General features: G+C 47.0%; 1 protein-coding gene and 1 pseudogene across 1 annotated transcript in view; one reads left to right on the top strand and one right to left on the bottom strand.

Moving 5' to 3' along the window:
• Positions 1-23,742, top strand: part of SMARCAL1 (SWI/SNF related, matrix associated, actin dependent regulator of chromatin, subfamily a like 1) — a 50,198-nt gene extending 26,456 nt beyond the window's left edge. Inside the window, exons 10-16 of the mRNA XM_065880729.1 lie at positions 4,927-5,145; positions 11,098-11,168; positions 14,418-14,520; positions 17,683-17,865; positions 18,991-19,091; positions 20,056-20,152; positions 23,524-23,742. Of these exons, the coding sequence (XP_065736801.1) occupies positions 4,927-5,145; positions 11,098-11,168; positions 14,418-14,520; positions 17,683-17,865; positions 18,991-19,091; positions 20,056-20,152; positions 23,524-23,742 (993 nt within the window). The remainder of the gene's footprint in view (positions 1-4,926; positions 5,146-11,097; positions 11,169-14,417; positions 14,521-17,682; positions 17,866-18,990; positions 19,092-20,055; positions 20,153-23,523) is intronic.
• LOC136125889 (tetratricopeptide repeat protein 23-like) lies at positions 1,145-4,448 on the bottom strand (annotated as a pseudogene).
• Positions 23,743-24,735: the final 993 nt, after the last annotated feature.

The following is a 24,735-nucleotide window of genomic DNA, read 5'->3' on the forward strand; positions in this document are numbered from 1 at the left end:
CCGCGGAGCAGCTAAGCCCGTGAGCCACAACTACTCAGCCTGCGCTTTAGAGCCCACGAGCCACAACTACTGAAGCCCACACGCCTAGGGCCCTTGCTCCACACGAGAAGCCACCGCAATGTGAAGTCTGTGCACCACAATGAAGAGTAGCCCCCGCTCGCCGCAACTAGAGAAAGCCCGTGTGCAGCAGCAAGACCCAACGCAGCCAAAATAATAAAAAAATTTAAAAAATCACGATTTCTAAAACCTGTTTTTTTTAATAGATTTAATTAATTAATTAATTAATTAATTTTTTGGCTGCGTTGGGTCTTCCATGGCTTTGTGCGGGCTTTCTCTGGTTGCTGAGGGTTTCTCATTGTGGTGGCTTCTCCAGGCGGGCTCCAGGCGTGTGGGCTTCAGTAGTTGCGGCACACAGGCTCGGTAGTTGTGGCACACGGGCTTAGTTCCTCCACGGCATGTGGGATCTTCCTGGACTAGGGCTCGAACCCGTGTCCCCTGCGTTGGCAGGCTGATTCTTAACCACTGCGCCACCAGGAAAGCCCCCTCAGTGTTTTTTCACTGAAGAAGAAAAGTTTATTTAATGACATGGGGAAACAAAAGAGTGGAAAAAAGTAGGATGCGAAACTTTCCCTATAGTTCATTATTCATTCTTTGTCTCCCTCTCTTCCCCCCGCCTCCTTCACCCCGCTCTGTGTCTCTCTCATGTATGACTGGAAGATAAGGTATGCCAAAATGGATTACTTTCATAAATGAGAAAGTCAGCATTTTTAAAAATATTTAAATTACATTAGTCACAAATGCGAATTCCTCCTGACTGGCCATTGACTCCATTAGCAGTCACCAGTCTGGCCATCTGGCTGAGCGTGGGACTCCATCTTCCTTAGCGGTGCCTTTCTGCCAAAGCCCCACTTTCAGAAGGATGACCTTGCCAGACAAAGGGCCACTGCTGAAGGATGAATTCATCACTGGGCTTTCCTCTGGATGCCCCAGTACCTCACTTTCGAATACACATCAAGAAAATTCTAGCTGCCACCACCATCTCTCTTGCAAACCAGAGGAAAAGAGTCAGGAGGTGGAGAGCAGAGGAGGGGGTAGAGGGCAACGTTTTTGTCTTTTCTCACCAATCTCCTTGTCAGCTGATGTATTACAGGGCACATGTGTAGCGTGTGTGATCTCCACACTTGGCAGCTGAACTTGGCTGAGATTCCCTGTGCTGGGTCCCTCCAGACATGGCATAGGCCTCAACTGGTAACATGCTCACCTGTGCGGTTTGGGGGCTGAGTCAGTGAACAAAGCAACACGGGTCGAATGAGCCTGCTGCCGGTGCCGGCGGGCCTGGGCGTGGTTCTTCTGTAGACTGATCACTTCTGACATCCTGTCACCCTCAGCAGTAATAATGTTGCCAAGTGCCTTTTCAAAGTATGCCCGAGCTGTGTTCAACCTGCGGATGGCCAAGGAGGCCCTGCCCCAGGCAACACGTGGTCCTTCTCTGAGACTGGTAATCCCCAGACGCCTTCCTTATGTAGTTCTTTCACTCCTTCGTGTTCCCTCTGCCTCTTCAGGTTGAAGCAGGCCTCTGTGTCTTGGTTCGGCAGGAGCCAGGCCACCCCCAGAGTGTGGCGGAGCACGACCAGAGCTTCCAGGATTTCCTCGCTCTCCTTGTCTGCGGCCGTGTCTCCCTTGTAGCTCAGCAGCGCGTTCTTGGTGGACACAGCATGTTTCCTGGCCTGAGCTGGGGGGTCTCTCAGTGTCAGGTAGCCATAGCCAGGTTGGCCAAAGCCTGTGCCCATTTCCAGTGTTCTTCCCCAGAATAACCCGAGACAGGATGGCACACAGAATTAGCTCCTTGTTTGCTTAGGAGTTTGTTGTTTTTTCCTTAATCAGTTGAGCTGTTTTCTTCAGGCACTGGGCTGTTCTCTTTTCAGGAAGAGACACAGTCTGTGGCCTTCTCCTTCTTGGCCTCTGTGCCCTCTTCACTCTCTCCAGACCCACCAGTGGGATACAGTCTCATCTGTTCGCTGGTGTGCTGGGGCCTTGGTGTGCTGTGATGGGTGGAGCAGAAGTCCCAGTTGGTGTCATTGCTGACAGGTGGGAGGTGATGGGGCTGGTTCGAACCTTCTTCCTGAGCCCCGAGTAGTTCTTTCTGATCCAGGCTCCAGAACATCCACGATCTGAAAACCAGAAAGGGAGAGTCACTCACTTCTCTTTCTAATCTCTACTTTCAAAACTGTGGCCAGGGTGATGGATTTATCCTTCAACAGTCGTCCTTTGTCCGGCAAGGTAGACTTCTCAGATGCCTAAACCCTGTTCCCGTGAGGTTCCAGTAGCACTGAATTAGAATGGCAGGTGTGGCCCCTCTCTCAAAGGCAAATCACTTCTCATTTTCCCCACTTGTTCTACTGTAACCTTGAAGCCACAACTCCAGCTCACCCTGGCTTCTTTCCTGCGGGCAGCGTCCCTGTGCAGAGGCTCTAACTGGACTCTAAAGCCTCATTACTTCAGACCTTAAGGATTCCTGTCTTGTGATCAAGTCACAAATATGCCGAGCTGCTGTCTGCATCGAAGACACTGACGCTTGGAGAAACGGCTGCCCCTCACTCATCACCCATGCCACCTGGGAGAGAAAAGCCTTGCCATGCAAGTTAGTGATGTTAATAAGATCATCTGCCTTATTTTAAAATACTTTTGAAAAAGAAAAGACAGCTTTTCAAGTACTTTAAAAATATCCACTTACATTCAGAGTACTTATAATGTAACTTGTGGTGCTTGGCAAAGTTAATGGCAAACCGTTTTTAGCTGGTTATTGAGGCAGGAGATTTCTGTTATTAAATGTATTTAAAGCCATACATGCCTTTGACAAAGTTTCCCCATGGATCAGTCCAGGTTAGGTTGTGTGTAGTTGTGTTGATCCCTCAAGACAGCTTGATTTCTGAAAAGGATCTTATTATCTTCCTTGACTGTCTAGGCGCATGGTGTCGTGTTTAGCCAGGGGTCGGGGGGGTGGAGGGCTGAGGGCAGAGCCATTCCCTGCCTTTACTGCTGCACTGTCCCTCCCTGGGTTCCCAGTCTCCGGCCACCGTCTCCGCAGTCATTCAAGCCATCCTCAGATTCGCCCTTGTCCTCCTCCTGCTGCCACTGCCCCAGCATCCAAGAAAACATAGTCAGACGCTGCCTTCCCCATCTTTGTATCCTTCCTTTCACCTAGCCCAATGCCTGCTCCATGATAAGTTTTCAATAAAAGCTTGTTGGATTGTAATTACGGTATTACGCATTTAAAACCTTTGGTATTATTGGGTTTTAACCTGCAAGGTTAAGAGTTGATAATATTAGAAGGTAGGAACATTATACCTAAATTAATTACGATATCCATTTGTTCCTAGCATGATTTTTATATAATGCAGCCAGTAGGCCAGGGCTACTTTTTTTTTAATTAATTAATTTATTATTTTTGGCTGCATTGGGTCTTCGTTGCTGCGCACAGGCTTCCTCTAGTTGTGGCGAGTGGAGGCTACTCTTCATCATGATGCGCAGGCTTCTTATTGCGGTGCCTTCTCTTGTTGCGGAGCAGTCTCTAGGCGCATGGGCTTCAGTAGTTGTGGCACAAGGGCTCAGTAGTTGTGGCTCGTGGGCTCTAGAGTGCAGGCTCAGTAGTTGTGGTGCATGGGCTTAGCTGCTTCGTGGCATGTGGGATCTTCCCAGACCAGGGATCGAACCTGTGTCCCCTGCATTGGCAGGCGGATTCTCAACCACTGCGCCACCAGGGAAAGTCCCTACTTTTTTTTTTTCTTTTAACTGTGGCCAGATTCTTGCATTAAGAGAAGCCACTGAAAAGAATGCCCCATGCTGAGCTCATTTTCGACCCTATACCGTGAAGGCATTTGCTGAGAACATCCAGTTGATTTCAGAGTGTATTTTTTTAAAAGAAGAAGCAGTTTTTGATCATTTTATTGCTCCACCTTTGGCTGTCTCTTCCTGCTCTCAATCTAGCAGAGGTTTATAGGACACCTGTCACATCTCCAGCATTATACTAGGTCCGCTGGCCCTCGAAAATGATCAAGCCTAGCCCCTGCCCTCGGTGGTTCACAGTCCAGGGTGGGGTGAGGCATGAGGGAAAATGAGCAGCTGAAACCCTAAGGCAGCAGATACCCTGGCTCCCTGATTTTCTACAGGACCGTAAAAGTCAGTCCTGTTTCCAGTAAGATTGTTAGTGAAGGGCAGGGTTTTTATTTTAATCGGTAGCATCTTGTCTACCTGTGTGGTAGGAAGTAGACATTCTTGCTCATTGCCTCCTTGAGCTGCTAAATGAAGGAACCATTTTTATGAAGGACTGCCTGGGCGCTCTAAAACCCACCTCTGGTTTCGGCAAGACTGCAGCACCTGTGTTCTGGGTTCTTCCCTTCAGCCGCCTCCACCATGGCCACCGCGATGGCATTCACCAGGTCCCGCATGGTGAGGCCCACGCTGGGGAAGAGCAGCTTCGTAATCCCTGTAACCCTCATCAAATAAAGATATTACAGCATCATCTGTCACCTTGTGCAACAGGCTCAGTTGGGTAAGCCCTAGGGAAACTTTCTGCATTTAGTGTATGGGAAGAGTCTGACAAGCTGCGTGTCTCGTTTGTTCTTGAATGTAACAGGCACCAAACCACTTGACAGCTTGCCTTTGCTGCTGGAAAGGTTAGCGCCAAACTGTGGGACGCCATGATACACGTTTTTGGTTCTCTCATTCCTGACTTTCTTTCTTCCTTTTCCTTCCTGTTTCTCATTTGTATTCTGTGAGATTTTATTCATCCCTTAAAGCCACTTGAAGTTCTCTGAACAAAGCCAAGGGAAGAGAGGGTTGCGAGAAGGCCATTCCCGGAGGTGACAGCTCCAGTCCTGGGCCCTGGGGACTCTCACGAGCCGTGTCTCGGTTCTGCCTCCACAGCTGCCCTGGGGATGGGATTATTCAGGCTCCTCCAACCTGGGGGAGCTGAAGCTCCTGCTGGAGGAGACGGTCATGCTGCGGCGCCTCAAGGGCGACGTCCTCTGCCAGCTCCCAGCCAAACAGCGCAAGATGGTGGTGGTCGCCCCAGGCCGGGTCAGCGCCAGGACCAGAGCTGCCCTGGATGCCGCGGCCAAGGAGATGACCACCAAGGAGAGCACTGTGAGTCCGGGGCTGGAGATGGGGATTGGGAAGGTCCCCTTGTGCACAGCTGTTCCTCCCTGGAGGGGCACTGCAGAGCTGACCCAGAGTCCCCCGACCTTGTCTTCCCGTAACCTCTCTCCCTCGCCCCGGGCAGGATGGTGAGCCCGCTTCATTTCTCAGCCTACCTAGTCTACTTCCAAAATCTCGTATTAATTTGCAGTTTTCTACTTGTGTAGATCACTGTTGATGGACAGTCATAGAGATAAACCCCAGGGCAACCACAGGATGGTGATATGTATTCTGAATCCCTCAAAGAAAGTTGGAGTTTATGTTTAGTGTATTTTGAGAATACTTCCTTTAGTAACGGTCATTAGAAATTAGTCCTAAGTGTATTTGTTATATATGTTAACGCTCTAATCATCTCATGTCTTTTGCTTTAGTCAAAAAAACAAATTGACATTTATATAGCAAAGAGTTTTCAAACTCTTTTAACTTTTAATCCTTATTACGGTCATTTATGGTTGGCAACAAGTTGGCACCCCCATTTTATAGAGGGGGAAACTGAAGCTCACAGAGAGTGGGATTTGCCCAAGGTCTTATGGCTACTCCATGGCAGAGCTGAGGCTATAACCAAGCCTGATAGCCCTATATATTAGGGTTCTTTCCACTATGGTGACTGTCTTTTCAAAACACTTTCGTTTCATGTCTGTCTTTAGTGTCATACTGTGCTAAGTGCTATACAGTAATCTATACCAGACCCGTTTCTGTCCTCTTGGGATAAAAACCTTGCAATTTTCATTCCCAAGAAAATGACAGTCATTGACATTTTCTGACATTATCATAAAGCATTATCTGGGCTTGATATTACCCTGTATATGGAAACTTAGATCTACATGAGATACTAGCCTTCTGGGAGAGTACAAAATAAATAAGATGACAGGAGACAGAATGTGTGATTTTTTTTTTTAATGTTATTTTACCATGTGATGAACAAGACTGGCTAGTAATTTTTAAGAAACAGTGTAGGGTAGAGGATGCACTGGTAACTTGTCTAGCAGTATTTAATTTATGCTGTATTATACATAATAATCGGGATGGCCTGGAGGAAGTGAGCAGGCGTAATCTCTTTGCCGTGGAGCTTTCAAGTGAAGTTCCTTAACGTTGACGTGGACATACAGACCAGTGGTTCTCAAATTATATTTCAGTGGAACCACGAGCAGAACCGGGGTGTTCTGTTGATAAAATCAGCATTGGTGTCTTTTTCTGATTTCTAGAGAAAAAAAGGCAGTGAATTAAAATATTTTCTCAATTTTAGTTTTTTCTTAGAACTGTCTTAAACCTTTAATGTCTACTAACTTTTGCCCGCCAGTGAACTCCACCAGACAAGAAAACCAAGGAACATGTATAGCATATGTAATATTAGTGGGAAAAATTCAGATGTATGATCTTTTTAGATGCAGAGGTCTGAATGTTTATAAAATGCTATGCTTTAGTTCCTTGTGTGTGTGATGGAAGAAGGTCTATTAGTATTTCGTGGGAGTCCCCGGAGGACACCCTCACCTGTACCCAGTCCATCTCCTGAACCAGGTGGTGGAGAGCGGCCAGTGTAGACAACTGACAAAACGGTCTGTGGGCATTAGAATTGAAGAGGAAAGTCACGTTAAGTGGTCAAGAGGCAGTATGGCCAAAAAGACGTATGGGAATTTTGAACTTAGTGCAGCAAGGTTTGAAAGCATTTTTTAAACTTTCCGCCAATGTACACAGTTAGGTAAGTGGCTCTTTCCAAAGATGATTTCATATGTAACCTGCAAGTTTGATTTCTGAGTTTATCGACAGTGATGTGAAATTGACTAGGCTGAGCCATGGAAATCAGGAATATTGGGTGTTTATAACTCCCCGTAGCTATGTAAGTCCCTTAAATTCTTTGGGATTTGTAGATAGTTTCTTCCCTAAAAAGGGGAGCCACGACCTACCTCATAGGCTTGGTGCTGGAAGAGTATGAAGGACTTGGGACAGTTGCTCTGAGTCCTACCTGTTGTGTGTGATTGTTGTCTCTGCGTCTTCAGCCCAGAGTCTTAACACTATTTTGCAGATTGTGAAAACAAACCCTAAAATGCAGTGTAATTCTTCAAGAATCCAGTGGAGAAGGGGCCTTGAGTTCTTCCCAGTCCAGTGCTTGAGAATTGCTATGTTGCTTCCTTGGTGTCTTGGGAAATTTAGGTTTGTCCCTAAGAGAGAGAAATTGAAGAGATACAGGTTGCCTTCAGCACGATGCTCAAGCCATATGCTTAATTCTTTTAAATAATAAGACAAATTCTTGAAAATTTGGTTTTCTTTTGTATTCTTTAATGTAAATTAATTTTTATAATGGAAAATCCAAGTAGCAAATGAATTTATGAGCATGACCCTTTAGAACATCAGAACCTTTCTTACTGTAAAGCCCCAGATTTGATGCATCTACAAACCGTGGATCTGACTGGGAGCACCCTCCTGCCAACTTAACCCAGGAAGGGGAGCCAGTGTCAGCCGGGGCTTGGGCCAGATGGCCATCAACATGCCTTCCAAGCCCTGACTGGCTGTGAAATCCTGAATTGAAAGTGTTAAAATGGAGAATCATGGTTTTGTGGTTTTAGTCTGTGAATCTACAGAAAGGACCCCACCACCACCATTTTTATAGTGACTCTGTAGCCCCAAGTTTCCCTGCAATTTTACACATTATGGTGGTTCCAGCAAAGCACTGCTAGCCTGTCAAAAAGTGATTTCTTTCTTTGTTCCCTCACACCTTCCCATCTGGAGGAAGACAGTTTTTTTTTTTTTTTTTTTTTTTTTTTTTTTATGCGTTACGCGGGCCTCTCACTGTTGTGGCCTCTCCCGTTGCGGAGGACAGGCTCCGGACGCGCAGGCTCAGCGGCCATGGCTCACGGGCCCAGCCGCTCCGCGGCATGTGGGATCTTCCCAGACCGGGGCACGAACCCGCGTCCCCTGCATCGGCAGGCGGACCCTCAACCACTGCGCCACCAGGGAAGCCCAAGACAGTTTTTAAAAAGCTTTAAATCACAGAAGCCAAGGTGAAGCAGCCAATTTATAAAACATAATATACAGTGAAATCTTTTTCTCATTTTCAGCCAAAATAATAGATAGCTGTTCACAGGCTAAGAAAAGCTGACTCTAATCATCTTTTGTCTAAAGCCGTTTTTTTGATCAGCAAGACCAGGAACAGGAAAATGGAACTGGTCCATGCAGACTTCCTGGTGACAGTATCAGCTCACCTTTCTGCCGTTTGACAATCCACTTAGATTCCAACGTAGAAAAATAAATTCAGAACCCAGTGGATCTAATTTAATAAAAATCTAAGAGGCAGGAACAAAGGATGCAGGTTATTTAAAATTTCCCAGTCCATGGCTGACAAAAGAAGTAATAAGATAGTTAATGGGCTAGTATTATGTCTATCAGTTCGGGGAGCTTTTTTTTTTAAGATAAAACTATTGATTTCTCCCACATTAAAAATACAATAGAGGGCTTCCCTGGTGGCGCAGTGGTTGAGAGTCCATCTGCCGATGCAGGGGACACGGGTTCGTGCCCCGGTCCGGGAAGATCCCACGTGCCGCTGGGCCTGCGCATCCGGAGCCTGTGCTCCGCAGCGGGAGAGGCCACAGCAGTGAGAGGCCCACGTACCGCAAAAAAAAAAAAAAAAAAAGATTAACCCATCTATTTATATTACATAATTTTGGCATATATCATTTTGGTATTTTTTCTTTAAAATTTATGTGTTTTTTGCTTTAAAATATATATTATTTATCTCTATATATATTATAACTATGTACATAATAAGCAACATATGTATTTTAAAAGCAGAAATTGGGATCTTATAAAGATCCATCAAGTGGGGAAGAAAGCAAGTTACAAAACTCTATCTGTACCCTTTTCCATGTTGTTGTATGTTCTTCTAAAACATAGTATTTGAAGACTGCATGATGTTTTCTCACCTGGCTATATTGTAATTTTGCCAGTCATTTGTAGTTGGACACTTAAGTTATTTCAATTGTTCACTATGCTAAGTAACACTACACTGCAAAAGTAGTTTACATCTGAATTTGTGTACCTCCAATTCTATCCTGAGGGTAAATTTTAGGAGTGCGTTGCTGCATCACAGGGCATGGGCATATTTTGAAGACTTTTGGTACCTATTGATAACAGCCCCAAAAGGGTTATTAGCCCAGGGTACCACCTCCCAAGCTGTGTGTAATAATGATGTTTGTTTTCTCACACCCACATTGGCTCTGCGTGTTAAATCTTGGGGCAGGGTTCCTGAAAGTGCTTTTTACCATCTCTCCATCTGTTTTGCCCTCTCCCTTTCTAAGAGCAAGTGTGGCCTGAGTATGGGTGGGAGGGAAGGACCTGACAAGAGTCCCTGAAGGAACAGGAGTTTACCTGTGGACTGAGAACGGGTGGGGTGCAGTCTCCTTGAGGTGTACACGCTGCGGGTGAGGTCGTCAGATGGGAGCCTGACACTGTCCCTTCAGCATATCCTACTAGGGATGCGTTCGGTGGTTGGAGGGCCTAACCTACTGCAGGGGACCCTTTGAGAGACACAAATGGACTCCATGTGAGTTCATGGGCCACACGCGAAAAGTGTGTGTGTCCAGAGCCTCGTCAGAATCCTGACTGGGCCTGGGGCCGAGAAACAAATTAAGACACACACACAGAATCACATCTTCAATGTGAGTTCCCAGGAGGTTAGAGTTGTTTAATTGAACTGCTGCCACAAAATAGGAGGGACGGTGCCCACCACTGCCACGACTCATGTAGAAAAGGAAGCGGATCCACTACCCTATCAGTGCCCCTACGGATTCCTGTGGTTCCTGGGTCTCTTTCTTCTTTCTTGTCAAGGCCTAGAGGAGAGATGCTGTTTAAAGCCAAAAAACGATTTTGACCAGGTAGCTTTTCTCACCATCTGTGGTGTCTGTAATTTAAGTTACAGTCCAGCTGTGGCTGCTTTCCTGAGTTATTAATGAGTTCAGGGCCATAGGTGTTTTTACTGTTGGGTCACCTCTTTGTTCCATGAGGAAGCTGCCATGTCAATCACTGGCCTCACAGGGCCCAGGCCCAAAATGTAGGAGCATCTATAAACCCATGCTGGCTAGTGGAAGGGGATGGCTGCCCTACCAAGGATGGTAAGAGTATCTGTCCTCTCTGGGAACCCAAGAGTAATGGTAAATGTTATCTCATATTGTTGTGAAACTGGTTAAGTGCCTCCTGGGTTAGCATTCTTTACTGGGATTTATTTAGATGCAAACTATAAAGAAAATACCGTTTCCTCTTGAGGGAAGTCAATTACCTTCTGTGCACACAGGCCAGAAACATGTGAGTAACATTTTGAGATGATACTAGAATAGACTAGTTGAGGTCAGTTGGAAATGATTCAGTAAGTCTTAGAGGTGAGCTTAGTCAGTTGGGTATGGACACAAGTTAGCAGAAGGAAAGGGGTGGGGGAACATCGTGGGCCATTGTCATGTGTAAGTTGTCACCAGGCTGTAATACCTATAGTAAATAGGTGTGCTTAGCAGGGCTGCCTTCCCGCTGAGCACATGAGCTTGGCATGGGTGGTGAAGCGCTACCTGCAGTGCCCTTCCAAAGAGCTTGCATGTTCCTTGCCTCATTGGATTCTCACAACAGTTCTTGAAGGGTGACAGAACATCTGTAATGCTACTTTGTCTCCCAGTACAAAACCAGAGTGCAGACAGTTCCTGTGGCGTGGCTAAAGCGAGTGGGTAAGTCGGGGCCTCTTGGTACAAAACCAGAGTGTAGATGGTTCCTGTGGCGTGGCTAAAGCGAGTGGATAAGTCAGGGCCTCTCGGCTCTGGCGATGGATGTTGGGATTTGTGAAGCTCTTGGTGGTGATGATTATGTCAGCGTGTCACGGAGTTCTCAGAGTGGGAGACTTCAAACCCTCGATTTCTCCTTCCACAGAAACAGCAGCAGAAAGAAGCCCTTATTCTCTTCTTCAACAGAACAGCTGAAGCTAAAATCCCATCTGTCATGTAAGTGGACACCAAGTGTCGACTTCTCTCTCTCTCTTTTTTAAAAAGAAATACCTGTTATCTTAGTCCGTCAGGATGGTTTTATTGCTCCGTAAGAAATGATTAGAGATTTGAATGGTAGTTGCTTTGAATATAAAGTTTAGGGCACCATCACCCAGGAGGCATAAGTAGGCTTGTCGCTGGAGCCCTGCCTGGATGTGCTTGGGGTCCCTGCCAGATCCCGTCTTAACCCGAGTGAGCTGGAGCTGTAGCCACTTACGAGCAGGGTTGGGTGACCCAAACACTGAAGGGAAGTTTTCCTCTTGCTAAGAGAACTGTGGTCACTTGCCTGTAGGAAAAAAATTAGGGGTTTCACAGAAGACCAGGAAGCTGCCTTACGGAGACTCTCTGGTCATCTCCAAAGACATCATGTTTCAGCTGTCATTTACCTAAATAAGAAAGAAGGTGAATACCATCGTTTGTTCGAAAGATACGGGCAAGTGGCTGTTGTCACACTTGGTCTCCTTCTGTCTTCTCAGCTAAAGCTGGTGTAATAATTTCTGTTCTTAAAGTTATTCACTGACTTGAAAGAAAAAAATCTCAATTGTCTGCCTTGGCTAAAGAAAGAAAAACCCACTGCTCTTCACATATCACTGAGATAGAAACTTGAAGCAAGTCTAACGGCATGCGGCTTGCCTAATTTTTTTACTGTTTAACGTTCGTGTGAGACTCGGGCAGGATAATGGTCCAAGTGATTCAATTACAATGAAATGAATTTAGCGTGGGGTTGAGCGGTCCCAGATTGGCTTTGGGGACCGAGATCCATGGATAAATGGAGACCCACAGCCTGCCCTGCCCTCTCACTCAGCCTCTGCATCTCCCAGCCTCACCGGCCTCTCCCTCTGCACCCTTAAATGTGGTTGGAGAGTGAGTTCGCTGCATTGTTCAAATCACAGACTCTCCACAAAGACGCCTGAATGTCGGGCAGCTCTCCTTCACCCTCTGGGCACTGCCCTTTTCATTTATGATACTGTTTAAGAGACCAGTGAACTCCAGATGTGGTTTTTATGGCCTGGAAACCTCTCTCAGACACTAATCTGAATTGCCTCCACCGACATTTCTCATGTGCTGCTGAATAACACATGGCATGGGTGTGAGCCCCTTCCCTCGCTCTCTCAGCTTGTGACCTACAAAATCCAGGGTCCATTGAGTGCTGGGCCCAGAGCCATCCATTTCCCTAAGGAATTTTAAATCTAACCATTTTCCACCTTATAAATAAACTTCGGTAATACCTTGTCTTAGTCCATTCGTGCTGCTATGACAAAAATATCGTAGGCTGTGCACCTTAAACAACAAACATATATTTCTCACAGTCCTAGAGGCTGGGAATTCCAAGTTCAAGGCACTGGCAGATTCAGAGTCTGGTGACAGTTCTCTTCCTGGCTCGTAGACAGCCATCTTCTCGCTGTGTCCTTGCATGGTGGAAGGGGAAGGGTGCTTTCTGGGGTCTCTTTTATAAGAACATTAACTCCATCTCCTCCCATAGGCCCCACATTGGGGGTTCGGATTTCAGCATATGAACTGGGGGGCAGGGACACAAACATTCAAATCATAACATACCTTATACATACTTTTTCAAAATTCCATGATAAATTATATAGTGATTTATAGTTTGCAACAGTTTTGACATCTGTTAACTCATGTCACATTTATAGACTCCTCGTGAGATCAGTAGAATAAAGTTAAAATGCAGAAACTGAGTAAATCTAACGTAAATCTCTAAACTTAAGAATCATACAGCTAGTAAGTGGAAATTAGATTATAAATCTTAAAAACCCCAGTTTCCTCTGATAGTTGCTTTTCTTCCCATTTTTGCTGTTGTTCGTTTTCATTTTAATGGACATTTTTCAATATAAAGCCAAGGTTATTGTGGTCGGCAGATATTTCCAGCTCGGTAGCTCAGGGACGTGAGGAAGGGCAGAGCAGCAATGCCACGTCTGAGATGTAGAGGGATGAGAGGCATTAGGAAAACTGGGGGCCGTGGTGTTTATGGGCTGGCCAAGTTGATTTTATGGCCTTGTGACTTTCTGATGCTGTAGCAGTTAACTTTTTTGCTTATATCATGGCAAATTTTATGTCTCTCAAACTAATTAAAGTAGATTCTATTAGTACCAACAATTCACAAATTGAACTCAAATCCATACCGTAGTTGGTCATGGTATTGTTTGAAAAAATTCTTAGACGTTTAGAAGAGAGTCCACTTCCCTTTTTCCCACCTGCCTGTACTGTAATAGGAAACCTTGGAGATTTGTCCTTCTCCAAGGAGAGCAATGTCTGTTCTTTGCCCAGACACACACCCATGTGTGGGGATGCCCTCAGGCAGAGCGAGGGCTCCTTGTGTCCTGTCCGAGGAATCTGACCTTCCCGCCACCCGTGCAGAAGCCACCGGTGACCTGTACTGGGACTGGGAACCCTCTGCAGGGCGCGAGTGCCAGGGCAAGCTTGGGATCTGCCAACTGGCTGACTCTCCTCTCTACAGCTCCTGGGGGTCGCTGCCTTCCTTTAAGGCCACAGCTAAAGATAAGGAGCAGAAAGTCAAGAAAAAACACAGTGGATGGAGGAGAGAAGTAAATTAAAAGCAGAATGAAGACCGTGTAAACAAGGCCTTTTCACCCATATTCCTTGGCCTTGGAAAAAAGAATTCACTTATACCACTGCCTTAACTGCTGGCCCTGTGGTTTGCAGTCTGATGTGGGAGGGAGCTGGAGGGCGATCCCTGACGTCTCTTCAGTATTATTACTTACATCTCAATACTACATTGCCAGAAATTTATTACTGTCAAGAATCCCTCAGTCCCTGCCCAGGCATTTTCAGATCTGTAAACAACATTTTAATTTTTATTGAAAACACATTATAATGATAGTAGCAGCCAAAGTGCAAACTGTTAATTATCTTGTATGATCCCAGGTAATAATAAGAATGTTTCAGTAACCTATCAGAGACACGTAAAACATAAGGATACTATGATTTATTTGTGTTTGGGAGATGACTAAAAAGTATGGAAGAACTCTTTCTGCATATGGCGGAAGATGACTTCCCCACAGTTCCTGAGGGCAAGGGGGAGAGGTCAGCTCTCAGAGGAGGGAGGGAATGAGCTGGGGAGGCAGGTACCCAGAAGGTATCTGCTACAGAAGCAGTCACTTTTCGGTAATTAATCTCAGCTGGATTGCGTATGTGTTTAATTTATTGAGTTGTCATTGTCAAATGCAGTGAATATATCCTGGACCTGCTGGAAAGTGGAAGAGAGAAGTTTCTAGTGTTTGCACACCATAAGGTGGTTTTGGATGCAGTCACTAATGCGCTTGAGAGGAAGGTAAGCTGCCCTTGAAATTCAGCACAGGGTGCTTTTCTTGTTTGTGTGTCGACTGCTAAGCAGGCCAAGGTCAGATCTGAGCAAAGAAATGAGGTGAAGCTTTCCGGAAACATTTCTGTCGACTTTCCGAATAATTTTTCTTCCTTGTAGAACCATGAACAGGTTTGTTTTAACCCATCTTTTATTTTTTTTATTTTTTTATTTTTTATTTATTTTGCGATACGCGGGCCTCTCACTGTTGTGGCCTCTCCCGTTGCGGAGCACAGGCCCCGGACGTGCAGGCTCAGCGGCCACGGCTCACGGGCCCAGCCGCTCCGCGGCATGTGGGATCTTCCCGGACCGGGGCACGAACCCGTGTCCCCTGCATCGGCAGGCGGACTCTCAACCCCTGCGCCACCAGGGAAGCCCCCCAACCCCTCTTTTAAAGTGTTTTATCTTAATAGCTTTATTGAGATAATTACCATGCAATAGCTTTATTGAGATAATAACTGCACGTATTTGAAGTATGCAGTTGAGCAAGACTGGAGGTAGTTGTTGCACAGAGGAACAAAAAGTGCCCACTGAACTGAGAAGGTATCTTGAGACCTAAAAACAAGGCAGGCAGCTCCATACCATCAGTGGATCCATTTATTAAAGGGTACCTTACATGGAGGGTAGGCCTGGGTAGATGGTGATCCAGAGCATTTGCAGCCGCACTCTGCAATGCTGAGGAGCCACTGGAACAATCTTGCAGTTAACCTAGAGTACAGGGGTATGTGCCTGGAGACAGGAAGTACATTCCTAAGTCCAGATTTGTGATGGGTTACTCGTCTCCTGAGCATCAGGAACGCGTCAGTGAAGGTTGTCATCATTGGAGACTAACCGAGCGTACAGGCCACCTGGACCTAATGATCATTAAACAGTATCTATTAACTACGAAGCCCTAGATGACAAAGAAGAGATTTACTACAGGACAGTACAGTGTACTACAGTACAGCCCTAGGTAAGGTCGCTGGAAGGACAGGAGGAACCGCACGGGCCCAAGATGGCGCCAGTTTTGCTAACAGCCATACAGTAGTGAATATATCCGTCAGCCCCAGAAGTTTCCTCCTGTCCTTTGTAATCCCCGTTTCTCCCCATCCTCGCATCTCCAGGCCACCACTGATCTGCTCTCTGTCACTGTAGATTAGTTCACATTTTTGGAGCCTTATGTAAATGTGGAATCATACAGGATCATACAGTGTGTACTCCTTTTTTTTTTAATCTGATTTCTCTCACTCAACATATTTTGAGATTCATACATGTTAATGCATGTATCAACAGTTCATTCCTTTCTATTGCTGAGTAATATTCCATTGTATGCATGTACCACACTTTATCCACTCATCTGTTGGTGGACATTTGCCAGCCCATCCTTTTTTTTTTTTTTTTTTTAATTTATTTATTTTGGCTGCGTTAGGTCTTAGTTGCAGCATGCGAGATCTTTGTTGCAGCATGTGGGATCTTTTAGTTGCAGCATGCGGACTTCTTAGTTGAGACATGCAGACAGCCCATCCTTTTTCAGTGACAAGTAGAAACCCACCCAAATGTGAGGAAATAGATAACTGGTTAAAGTATACTATTGTTGCATAATGAACTGTGACACAGCCATTAAAAATCATGTTTTAGAAAGCATTTTAATAATTTAGTTTATTTACAATATAATGTTTATCAGAGAAAAGCAAGATATAGAACTTTTTATTTAAAAGATGTAGCAAACACATTGAGAAAAGAGTGATGGGAGAAAATAGATCGGTAATTTATTTTCCTCATAATGTCTGTCTTTATCATTGAGAAACAATAAATGCCACTTAAAATAAGCTGATCTCAGGAACCTAATCCTGTGTTTCCCCAGGGGAAATTATCCAGGATTTGCTAATTCAGATTTTATAATAATGACTATATAGAACATAACTACTGTGAATAACAAGACATAACTACATAAGGTTATAAGGCATTTTATATATATATATTAAAATTAAATTTTTAATTGCAGATAAAAAAATTGTTTTTTTAAAGAAAATAAGCTGAGCTAAGCATGCAACTATCAGATACAACTCAGCAGTTGATTTCAGGGCAGTTGTCCCAGAGGAGTGAAAAGTTACATTCACTTGTACACCAATGTTCAGGGCAGCTTTATTTGTAGTAGTGCAAAGCTGGAACCAACCCACACGTCCTGCCCAAGGTGAATAGGTAACCATGGTACATCCCTGCCACAGAACACTGCTCAGCAATGAGAAGGAATGAGCTACGGGTGTGTGTGAACCGACTGTACGTGCAACGACAGGGGTGACTCTCTGGGCAGTGATGCTGAGTGAAAAGAGCCCAGCCCCAAAGGTTGCACAGTGTTTGACTCCATTTATAAATGTTCCTGAAATGGAACATTTTAGAAATGCAGGACAGGGCTTCCCTGGTGGCGCAGTGGTTGAGAGTCCGCCTGCCGATGCAGGGGACGCAGGTTCGTGTCCCGGTCCGGGAAGATCCCACATGCCGCAGAGCGGCTGGGCCCGTGAGCCATGGCCGCTGAGCCTGTGCGTCCGGAGCCTGTGCTCCGCAACAGGAGAGGCCGCAGCAGTGAGAGGCCCGCGTACCGCAAAAAAAAAAAAATAATAAGACAGATTAGTAGGGACTGGGTGGGTGAGGGGGAAGCAGGAGGGAGGCGGGCAGGGCTCTAAATGGGCTACAGAGCATCCCTGTGCGGTTAGAACTGTTCACTGTCTCGACTGTGAAGGCAGATACATGAAAACCCAGGTTCGAGATAAAGTTGTATAGAACACACACACCCAGGAGTTTAAGTAAAACTGGGGAAATCTGGATAAGGTCAGTGGATTGTATCAAAGTCAGTATCCTGGGTGTGATATTATGCTATAGTTTTACCAGTATTCCCAGTGGAGGGAAATCACACGAGGAATCCTTCTCTGTATTACTGCTTAAACGACATGCGAGCCTACAGTTATCTCAACACAAGTTCCAATTATGAAAGGAAAGGAAAGACCAGGAAAGAAGCTCGGAAAGCAGTACAGAGTGGCGAGCCTGATGCTCCACCCAGCTTGGAGCCAGAGCAGCGCGGGGCTGTGTCCCTAGAGCCGTGCCGCCGAGGCCCCGCACCTGCGCCCACCTTGCTTCCCTCTCCTGTTCCCGCAGCGTGTGAAGCACATCCGCATCGATGGCTCCACCTCCTCGGCCGACCGTGAGGACCTGTGCCAGCAGTTCCAGCTGTCGGAGGGGCCCGCCGTGGCCGTGCTGTCCATCACCGCCGCCAACATGGGCCTCACCTTCTCCTCGGCTGACCTGGTGGTGTTCGCGGAGCTGTTTTGGAACCCAGGGGTGAGGGGCGTACTCCTGGCTGCTGGCAGAGAGAGCCAGTGGCGCGGGGTGGGGGGGTGGGGGGGGGCTTCTGTGCGCTGTCCCTGGTGCCTGCGTCATCTTCCCTCTGTTTCTGTTAGGCCTGGTAAACACGCTCATACTTTGCACATCCATTGGCCAGGTATTAGGTCTTCACAACAACCTGCTAAGTAGTAGGCTTATCGACCATCTTATTACCAACGGGAAGATTGAAGTTTTCGAAGGAGTCTCATGATCCATGTCTCCATGAAGAAATTGGAGCACAGAGAGCTCAAGAGCATAGCTGTCACTTAAGGGGAGCACATGGCAGCCCTGGCCTGAGGCCTCTGGCTTCCCAGCCTGAGCCCCTTTTTATCAGCCGCCCCTGGGAGCCACTTTACCAGTGGTGCCACAACAGGGCGACTGCGGTGGGTATTCCTTGGAACATGCGCAGGGTGCCCACTGGCCTTATCTGATCAGCTGTGGCAGCAGATGGAAGACATTTGTTTGGACTCAAAGTTTTCTCCTCAACTCCAGAAAAAAGTTCTTTCCCTTCCGATGTTCTGACCAGTGTGGCTCTCATCGACCACACGTCAGCGACGGCTGTAACGATGGCTGGGCTTAGAGCGTGAAGGCATTTTATAATGGAAACCATGTTCTTGGTTTTCATTATTCGTTGTAGGGTTTTTCCACCATATAAAAAAGCCACCCTACCCCCTGATCATATATGGCCTCTCCCTGGGCGCGGTATCTCTGTCTGTTTAGAAGATAACTTTTCATTCCATGGAGGAAGAGTGGCAGTGTGCCGGGTCTCCTTCGTCACAGCTGGTGGCAGAGCTGAAGCTGGCTCTCCCTCTGCAGCGCCCAGCAGCTGGCCCGGCCCTGAAGGGTCATCCACAGCTTCCCAGCTGCAGATCGAGGTCCCCCCTGCTGACCAGGATTGTGCTTGCTTCTCCCTTTTGTCAGATGACAGACCGTTTGTGGACAGAGGCTTGCAGGCCCCCTGCCACGTGACACGCAGTGAGGAGGAAGGGTTGTGGTGAGGCTCCGGGGCAAGAGGCCACCTGCTGCGGTGGGCTGAGCAGCTTCCAGCCTTAACCGACATGCGTCCCGATCCCCGCCCCGCAGGTGCTGATGCAGGCCGAGGACCGGGTGCACCGCATCGGGCAGTCGAGCTCTGTGGGCATCCACTACCTGGTGGCAAGAGGCACGGCTGATGACTACCTTTGGTGAGGCCCCTGGCTGGCCCGGCAGTTGGGTCGACACCGATGACGTATTTCCTTTGCTCCCTAAGAGCCTCTGCTTTGGGGCAGGTCTCCAGGGATCCACACAGAAGACCTGCTAGTAGTGCGCTCCCCCTTTCCTCATGACCCTGTTTGACCTCCTGCATAGTGTTAACTGGTGGCTGCAGGAGGCATGAGGAAATCCTGTAGGAATAAGGGGATGTGGCTCCTTCCCACTGACCTGAGACGAGGGAGGAGAACGTATTGGGATGCAATGTAGGTGGAATTTTGTTTGTAAAGCACTCTGTTCCCGGAAGTGAAGGCGTTTGCTGAGTCTGGGAGACTGCCCCCCTGGCCCCTTGGGAGGTGCGCTGGTTCCGTAAGGCCACGCCTCACAGAGCTGCTGCTGGGCCAGCGGGGGAAGGTGGCTCTCCCTGGGCCGTGTAGTGCTTCCTTAGCAGAGATGGGGTCAGATTTTTAACTCTGGGGTTTCATGTCCATCACTTAGGCAAAGACTCCCCACATGCTCCCTCCCCAGTTCCATTTCCTCCTTCCTCATATTGTTTCTTGATTATCTTATTAGTTTCCACTACCTATCTCTGTTTCCAGCATTATGACTAAGGCATCTTACCTTTATTTTGCGTGTGGGTTGCCCCTACTTCCCTTTCTGTTCATGGATTTGTTAACTGAGCAGCTCATAACAGTGCCAGGTTCAAATTTTTGTTGCAGTAGCATTTATTTCCTACACATCTTCCAGTAGAAAGAATTTTGAGCCTGACGATGTGAGCCCTGACTTGGTCGGTTTACAATAGAGAGGAGGTCAGTATTTCAGGATGGGCGTTTGTGCCTGAAGAGATGGAGAGATGTGAAACAGTGAGCGTGTCTCACAAGAACAGGGGCTGGTCTCACTATAATCAGTCTGCTGGTTCTGTGCAGGTTGTTTCCACTGCAGCTCATTTCTCCCCAACAGGCCCCTGATTCAAGAGAAGATTAAAGTTCTGGGTGAAGCCGGGCTTTCTGAGACCGATTTTTCAGAAATGACAGAAGCCGCAGATTATTTCTACAAGGTAACACCAGCATGTGGCCCTCTGCCACTGGGGTGTCCAGAGGCCCTGAGCGGGAAGGTGTGAATCACTCCTGGGGACCTCCCCCAGCTGGGGAGCTAAAATGATGGTTGCATTCGTTCTCGGGTCAATCTGTGTGTGTGCGTCTGTTTATGGAGAAGTGCTGGCATTAACTCCTGCTGCTTCTGACATGCCCTCCTCAAAAACCAGGGCCTCCAAATGCTGCCTCTTCCATCAGGCCATTAGAAACTGACAGAAAACGCCCCATGGCAACAGCTGAATTGTTGCAAAAAGTACATAGCAACGCCACCCAAACACATCCCCAGCAGAGAATGGGGAGTGTTTCACATGGGGTGTTGCTTCTGTGTAGCATACTTGCCCCTCTGTTGCTGCACCTTACTCTCAGTGACTCCCCATTTTATAAAGGGGTGAGCAGAGACTTGCGGAGCAGCAAGACTCTCCTGCAGCCATGGGTCACTTGAAGCCAGCCCGGGCGGAAGGCTTCCAGACTCAGCCAGCATTCCCTGTGCGACAGCCCCTCTTACTGTCAAGGAGAGTAAGAGGCTGGTGAACATCCTTCCGTGACCAGGTGGGGCCTTGTCAGAGGTGCTGAGAGGAGGCCTGTTTGCCTCTGGAGAGGGCAGCCCAGGGCCCAGCAGGCCTGCCCTGGCCTAGCTCTCCAGCCCCATGGCTGCCACAGCTCTTCCCCCTCCATTTCAGTGAAACAAGGTAGAGGAGCCAGAGGTGCAAAGACTCCCAAAGGCTGGTCTTCTTTCACCTGCTCGGGTGGTTGACAAGGAAGGTGATAACTCGAGAGGTCCTGCCTGATGGAGGGCGACCCCTGGGGGGTTATTTCTAATGAGAGCATGGACAGAGGTCTGAGCCTCGTGTAGAAAGGCGGCCCTGCGCTTCAGGAAGCTGACATGCCGCCTCCTTCCTGTGGAATTGCCGAGCATCAGAAGCTGTGAGGTCGCCACGATCTTGTAGGTGATGCTAAGACTTGTCTGAGGAGATAATCTTTCATTTACATTTGCTTGCAACTAAATTCTTTCTTCGTAATGTAATTATTGGGATAAATAAGACTCAGGGGAGATCATATTTTTAAACACAGGGTATAAACTATCCTTATAATTAATAAGCCAAGTTTAAGACAACCTTCCTTTTAAACTTTTTGAAGAACTGTCTAATTCAGTTGAATGGTGACTGTTTTGACAGAGCCTTGGTTGTTATGTGCCCTTTGAAAAGAAAGAGCCTAATTTTTAAAGGCTTCTCAACTAATGAGAATAGGTTTATTTATAACCCATTTATTTATACTGGCCTGACCCTCAGTTGCTTTGAATTAGTTAAGAATTTCTGCCTAGGGACTTCACTGGTGGCGCAGAATCCGCCTGCCAGTGCAGGGGACACGGGTTCGAGCCCTGGTCCGGGAGGATCCCACATGCTGCAGAGCAGCTAAGCCCATGCGCCACAACTACTGAGCTTGTGCTCTACAGCCCGCGAGCCCCAACTACTGAGCCTGTGCTCTAGAGCCCGCGAGCCGCAACTCCTGAAGCCTGTGCGCCTAGAGCCCGTGCTCCACCACAAGGGAAGCCACCGCAACGAGAAGCCCACGCACCACAACAAAGAGTAGCCCCCGCTCTCCGCGACTAGAGAAAGCCCATGCACAGCAACAAAGACCCGATGCAGCCAAAAATAAATTAATAAAAAAAAAAGAATTTCTGCCTAAAGTACAAATGGAGTTTATCAATATTTATTTTGATTAATAATTATATCACTTAAAAAAATTAAAATAGGGCTGAAAACTGTATCAACTCTTAGGAAAAGAAAGTGTTGCCTCCTGTATAGGAGCCAAAAGCAGAAGAGGTCATGTCTGCCTGCCTGCTGGGAAGGGAAGTGAAATACTGTCTGATCTTGGAACTTGCTTCCCTTTAATTATGCGTGCTCCAAGTTAGCACATAGCGTTGCCATCACGTCCTCACATGCACATGGACAGCTGTTTCTACCTGGAGTAGGCTGCCTTGTGGGCGGCATTTCCTCGACCTTGCAGTTGCTCAGACAAAAGCTGATATCACGGAGGAGGACATGCGGCTGGTGTGGGGATGACCTTAATGACCCTTAATGTCACTTCCCATCTGAATGGCTAGGATCCTGAAAGGCGAGAGAATGTAGGGTACAGATTATTGAATAATCTAGAGTCCTTGCAGGATCAGTTTTCAAGAACTTCGCTAGTGTGGAGGGCTTCTGTGAAAGCAAAGAAATAGTGGCCAGTTAGGCTGAGACCTGACTCCAAAGGGCCTGGAAAGCCAGGGAAGCAGCATTAGACTTGATGAGGTAGGCACAGGGGTGCCCAATGATGTGACAGGAAAATCTTGTTAGAGGATAGTCTGTAGGGAGAAATTAGCCTGGAAAAGACCGGTTTGACATGGGAAGTTGACATGGGAAGAGGCCTGAGGTGGGAAGTGCAGTGAAGCCATTGCAGATTCAGGCAGGTACAAAGCAATGTGGCCCAAGGAAAGAGCCTGCCTACTAAGTATCTGGGAGGGAACAGACGGAGAAACCAACCTGATGCAGTTTGGTGGGTGAGATCCGGAGTCAGGATGCCCTGGTGATTGCAAGCTAGGGGTACTATGAGAATAGTGCGAGACCATCAAGACTAGGGAACAGGACCTGCTTTGGGGATGTAGGAGTGAGATGACAGATGGTTGTGGTTTTTAGACAGGTTTAGTTTATGGACCTGTGGGAGGTCAGTGGAGATACTGAATATGTGCCTCTGGGTTGAATGATGGCCAGGGTTAGGAATTTAGACAGAGGATAGATCAGCAAAGGGGTGAGAGCAAGCCCGTCATCTGCTGTGCTCATAACAGCTGGGTGTGATTTTAGCACCACACCATCGTTGTCAATGCATAGATGCAGTTGGAGGGCATTTTGATCATTTGTAACTTTAGGGTAGTCAGAATCAGGGACACGTATCTACTTATCAATATGTTAAGTGTGTGTTTTATAACCACTCAGAGAATTAGGTATAAGCCACGGCTGAACACACCAATTCGGGAGTTGAATTACAGCCTAACTAACCTCTTAGTGGAGAAAGGCTTGGGAGCTGTTTCAATATTGAAATACTGATTTGTAAAGTTAGAAGGGAGAAAACATTCCCAACATAAATTAGCGTGAGAGCAGGTCCTGTGTCGCTTTCACAACCGTTCGTTTTCCCTTCTTTACCCAGCAAGCAGCGGAGACGCTAAGAAGCCAGACAGAAAGACAGTGAGGCTGATCGAGTGATAAACAGTTTCCTGAGCTGGTCCCACAGTGGTGGGGGGAGGGTCAGTGTTGGTGCCTGGGTGCTGATGTCTTTGTCTTGTCTTCCTCTGGTGAAGGACCCAAAGCAGCAGAAGATCTATGACTTTTTCCAGAAGTCCTTTGAGGAAGACGGAAGCGATATGGAGCTCCTGGAGGCAGCAGAGTCATTTGACCCAGGAAGTGGTTCCCAGGACACGGGAGACACACTGGATGAGAGCACATTGACAGGCAGTCCGCTGAAGAAGAGCAGATTAGAATTTTTTGATAACTGGGACAGCTTCACCTCTCCTCTGTAAGAGGGGCCAAAGATGCATTCAAAATCATGGAATTTATTAAAACAAAATGAGGCACTTTTCTGGAAAGGCTATGCTCCTCTGGTCGTTGCCACAGTGTTGGTCTCTGTCTCCAAGCCCGACGGGTTACCAGGCATGTGTCAGCATTTCCCTTCATTATGTGTGGGTTTGCTTGGGTCTTAATTAACCTTAGCTTAACCTACTGAGAAACAGACAGTAGGCTGTAGTGGTGGTGATTCATGTTCTTTAATTAACGAGGTGCTTCCTACACAGGACCCGAAATCTAGATTTGTAAAATGTATTGATTCAACAAATATTTATAGAGCGCCTAATGTGTGCCAGGCACTGTTCTCTAGGTGCTGGCAGGAATTCACCAAAGAAGAGAAGAAAGTACACGCCTTTGCCAAAGTTATCACGTAACAGGAGAGGCAATAGTTCTATGTTCTATAAAGAAAATACAGTAAGCTGAGGGTTTAGAGCAGGGGTTGACAAGCTTTTTCTATAAATAGCCAGATAGTAATTACTTTTGGCTTTATGAGCCAGGATGTCTGTGTTGGAACTGCTCAGCTCTGCTTCTGTGGTGCAAAATCAACCATTAGATAATCCGGAACAAGTGACTGTGGCTCTTTTCCAATAAAATTCTGTTACGGACACTGAATTTTGAGCTTCTCATAATTTTCATGTGTCGCAAATGACTATTATTTTCAACCATTTAAAAACATAAAAACTGTACTTGGCTCACAGGCCATACAAAAACAGGCGGAGAGCAGGATTTGGCCCACAGATCATAGTTTGCTAACCCCTGGCTTACAGCAGCACCGTCCAATAGAAATGTAACACAGGGCACATATGTGTTGTATTAGTATTACTAATTTGATCCTTCTTATTTCCAAAGAGTATTGTTTAAAATGAAGGATCAGGGCTTCCCTGGTGGCGCAGTGGTTGAGAGTCCGCCTGCTGATGCAGGGGACACGGGTTCGTGCCCCAGTCCGGGAA

This window comes from Phocoena phocoena, chromosome 7 (genome assembly GCF_963924675.1).
Source record: "Phocoena phocoena chromosome 7, mPhoPho1.1, whole genome shotgun sequence".
NCBI lineage: Eukaryota > Metazoa > Chordata > Mammalia > Artiodactyla > Phocoenidae > Phocoena > Phocoena phocoena.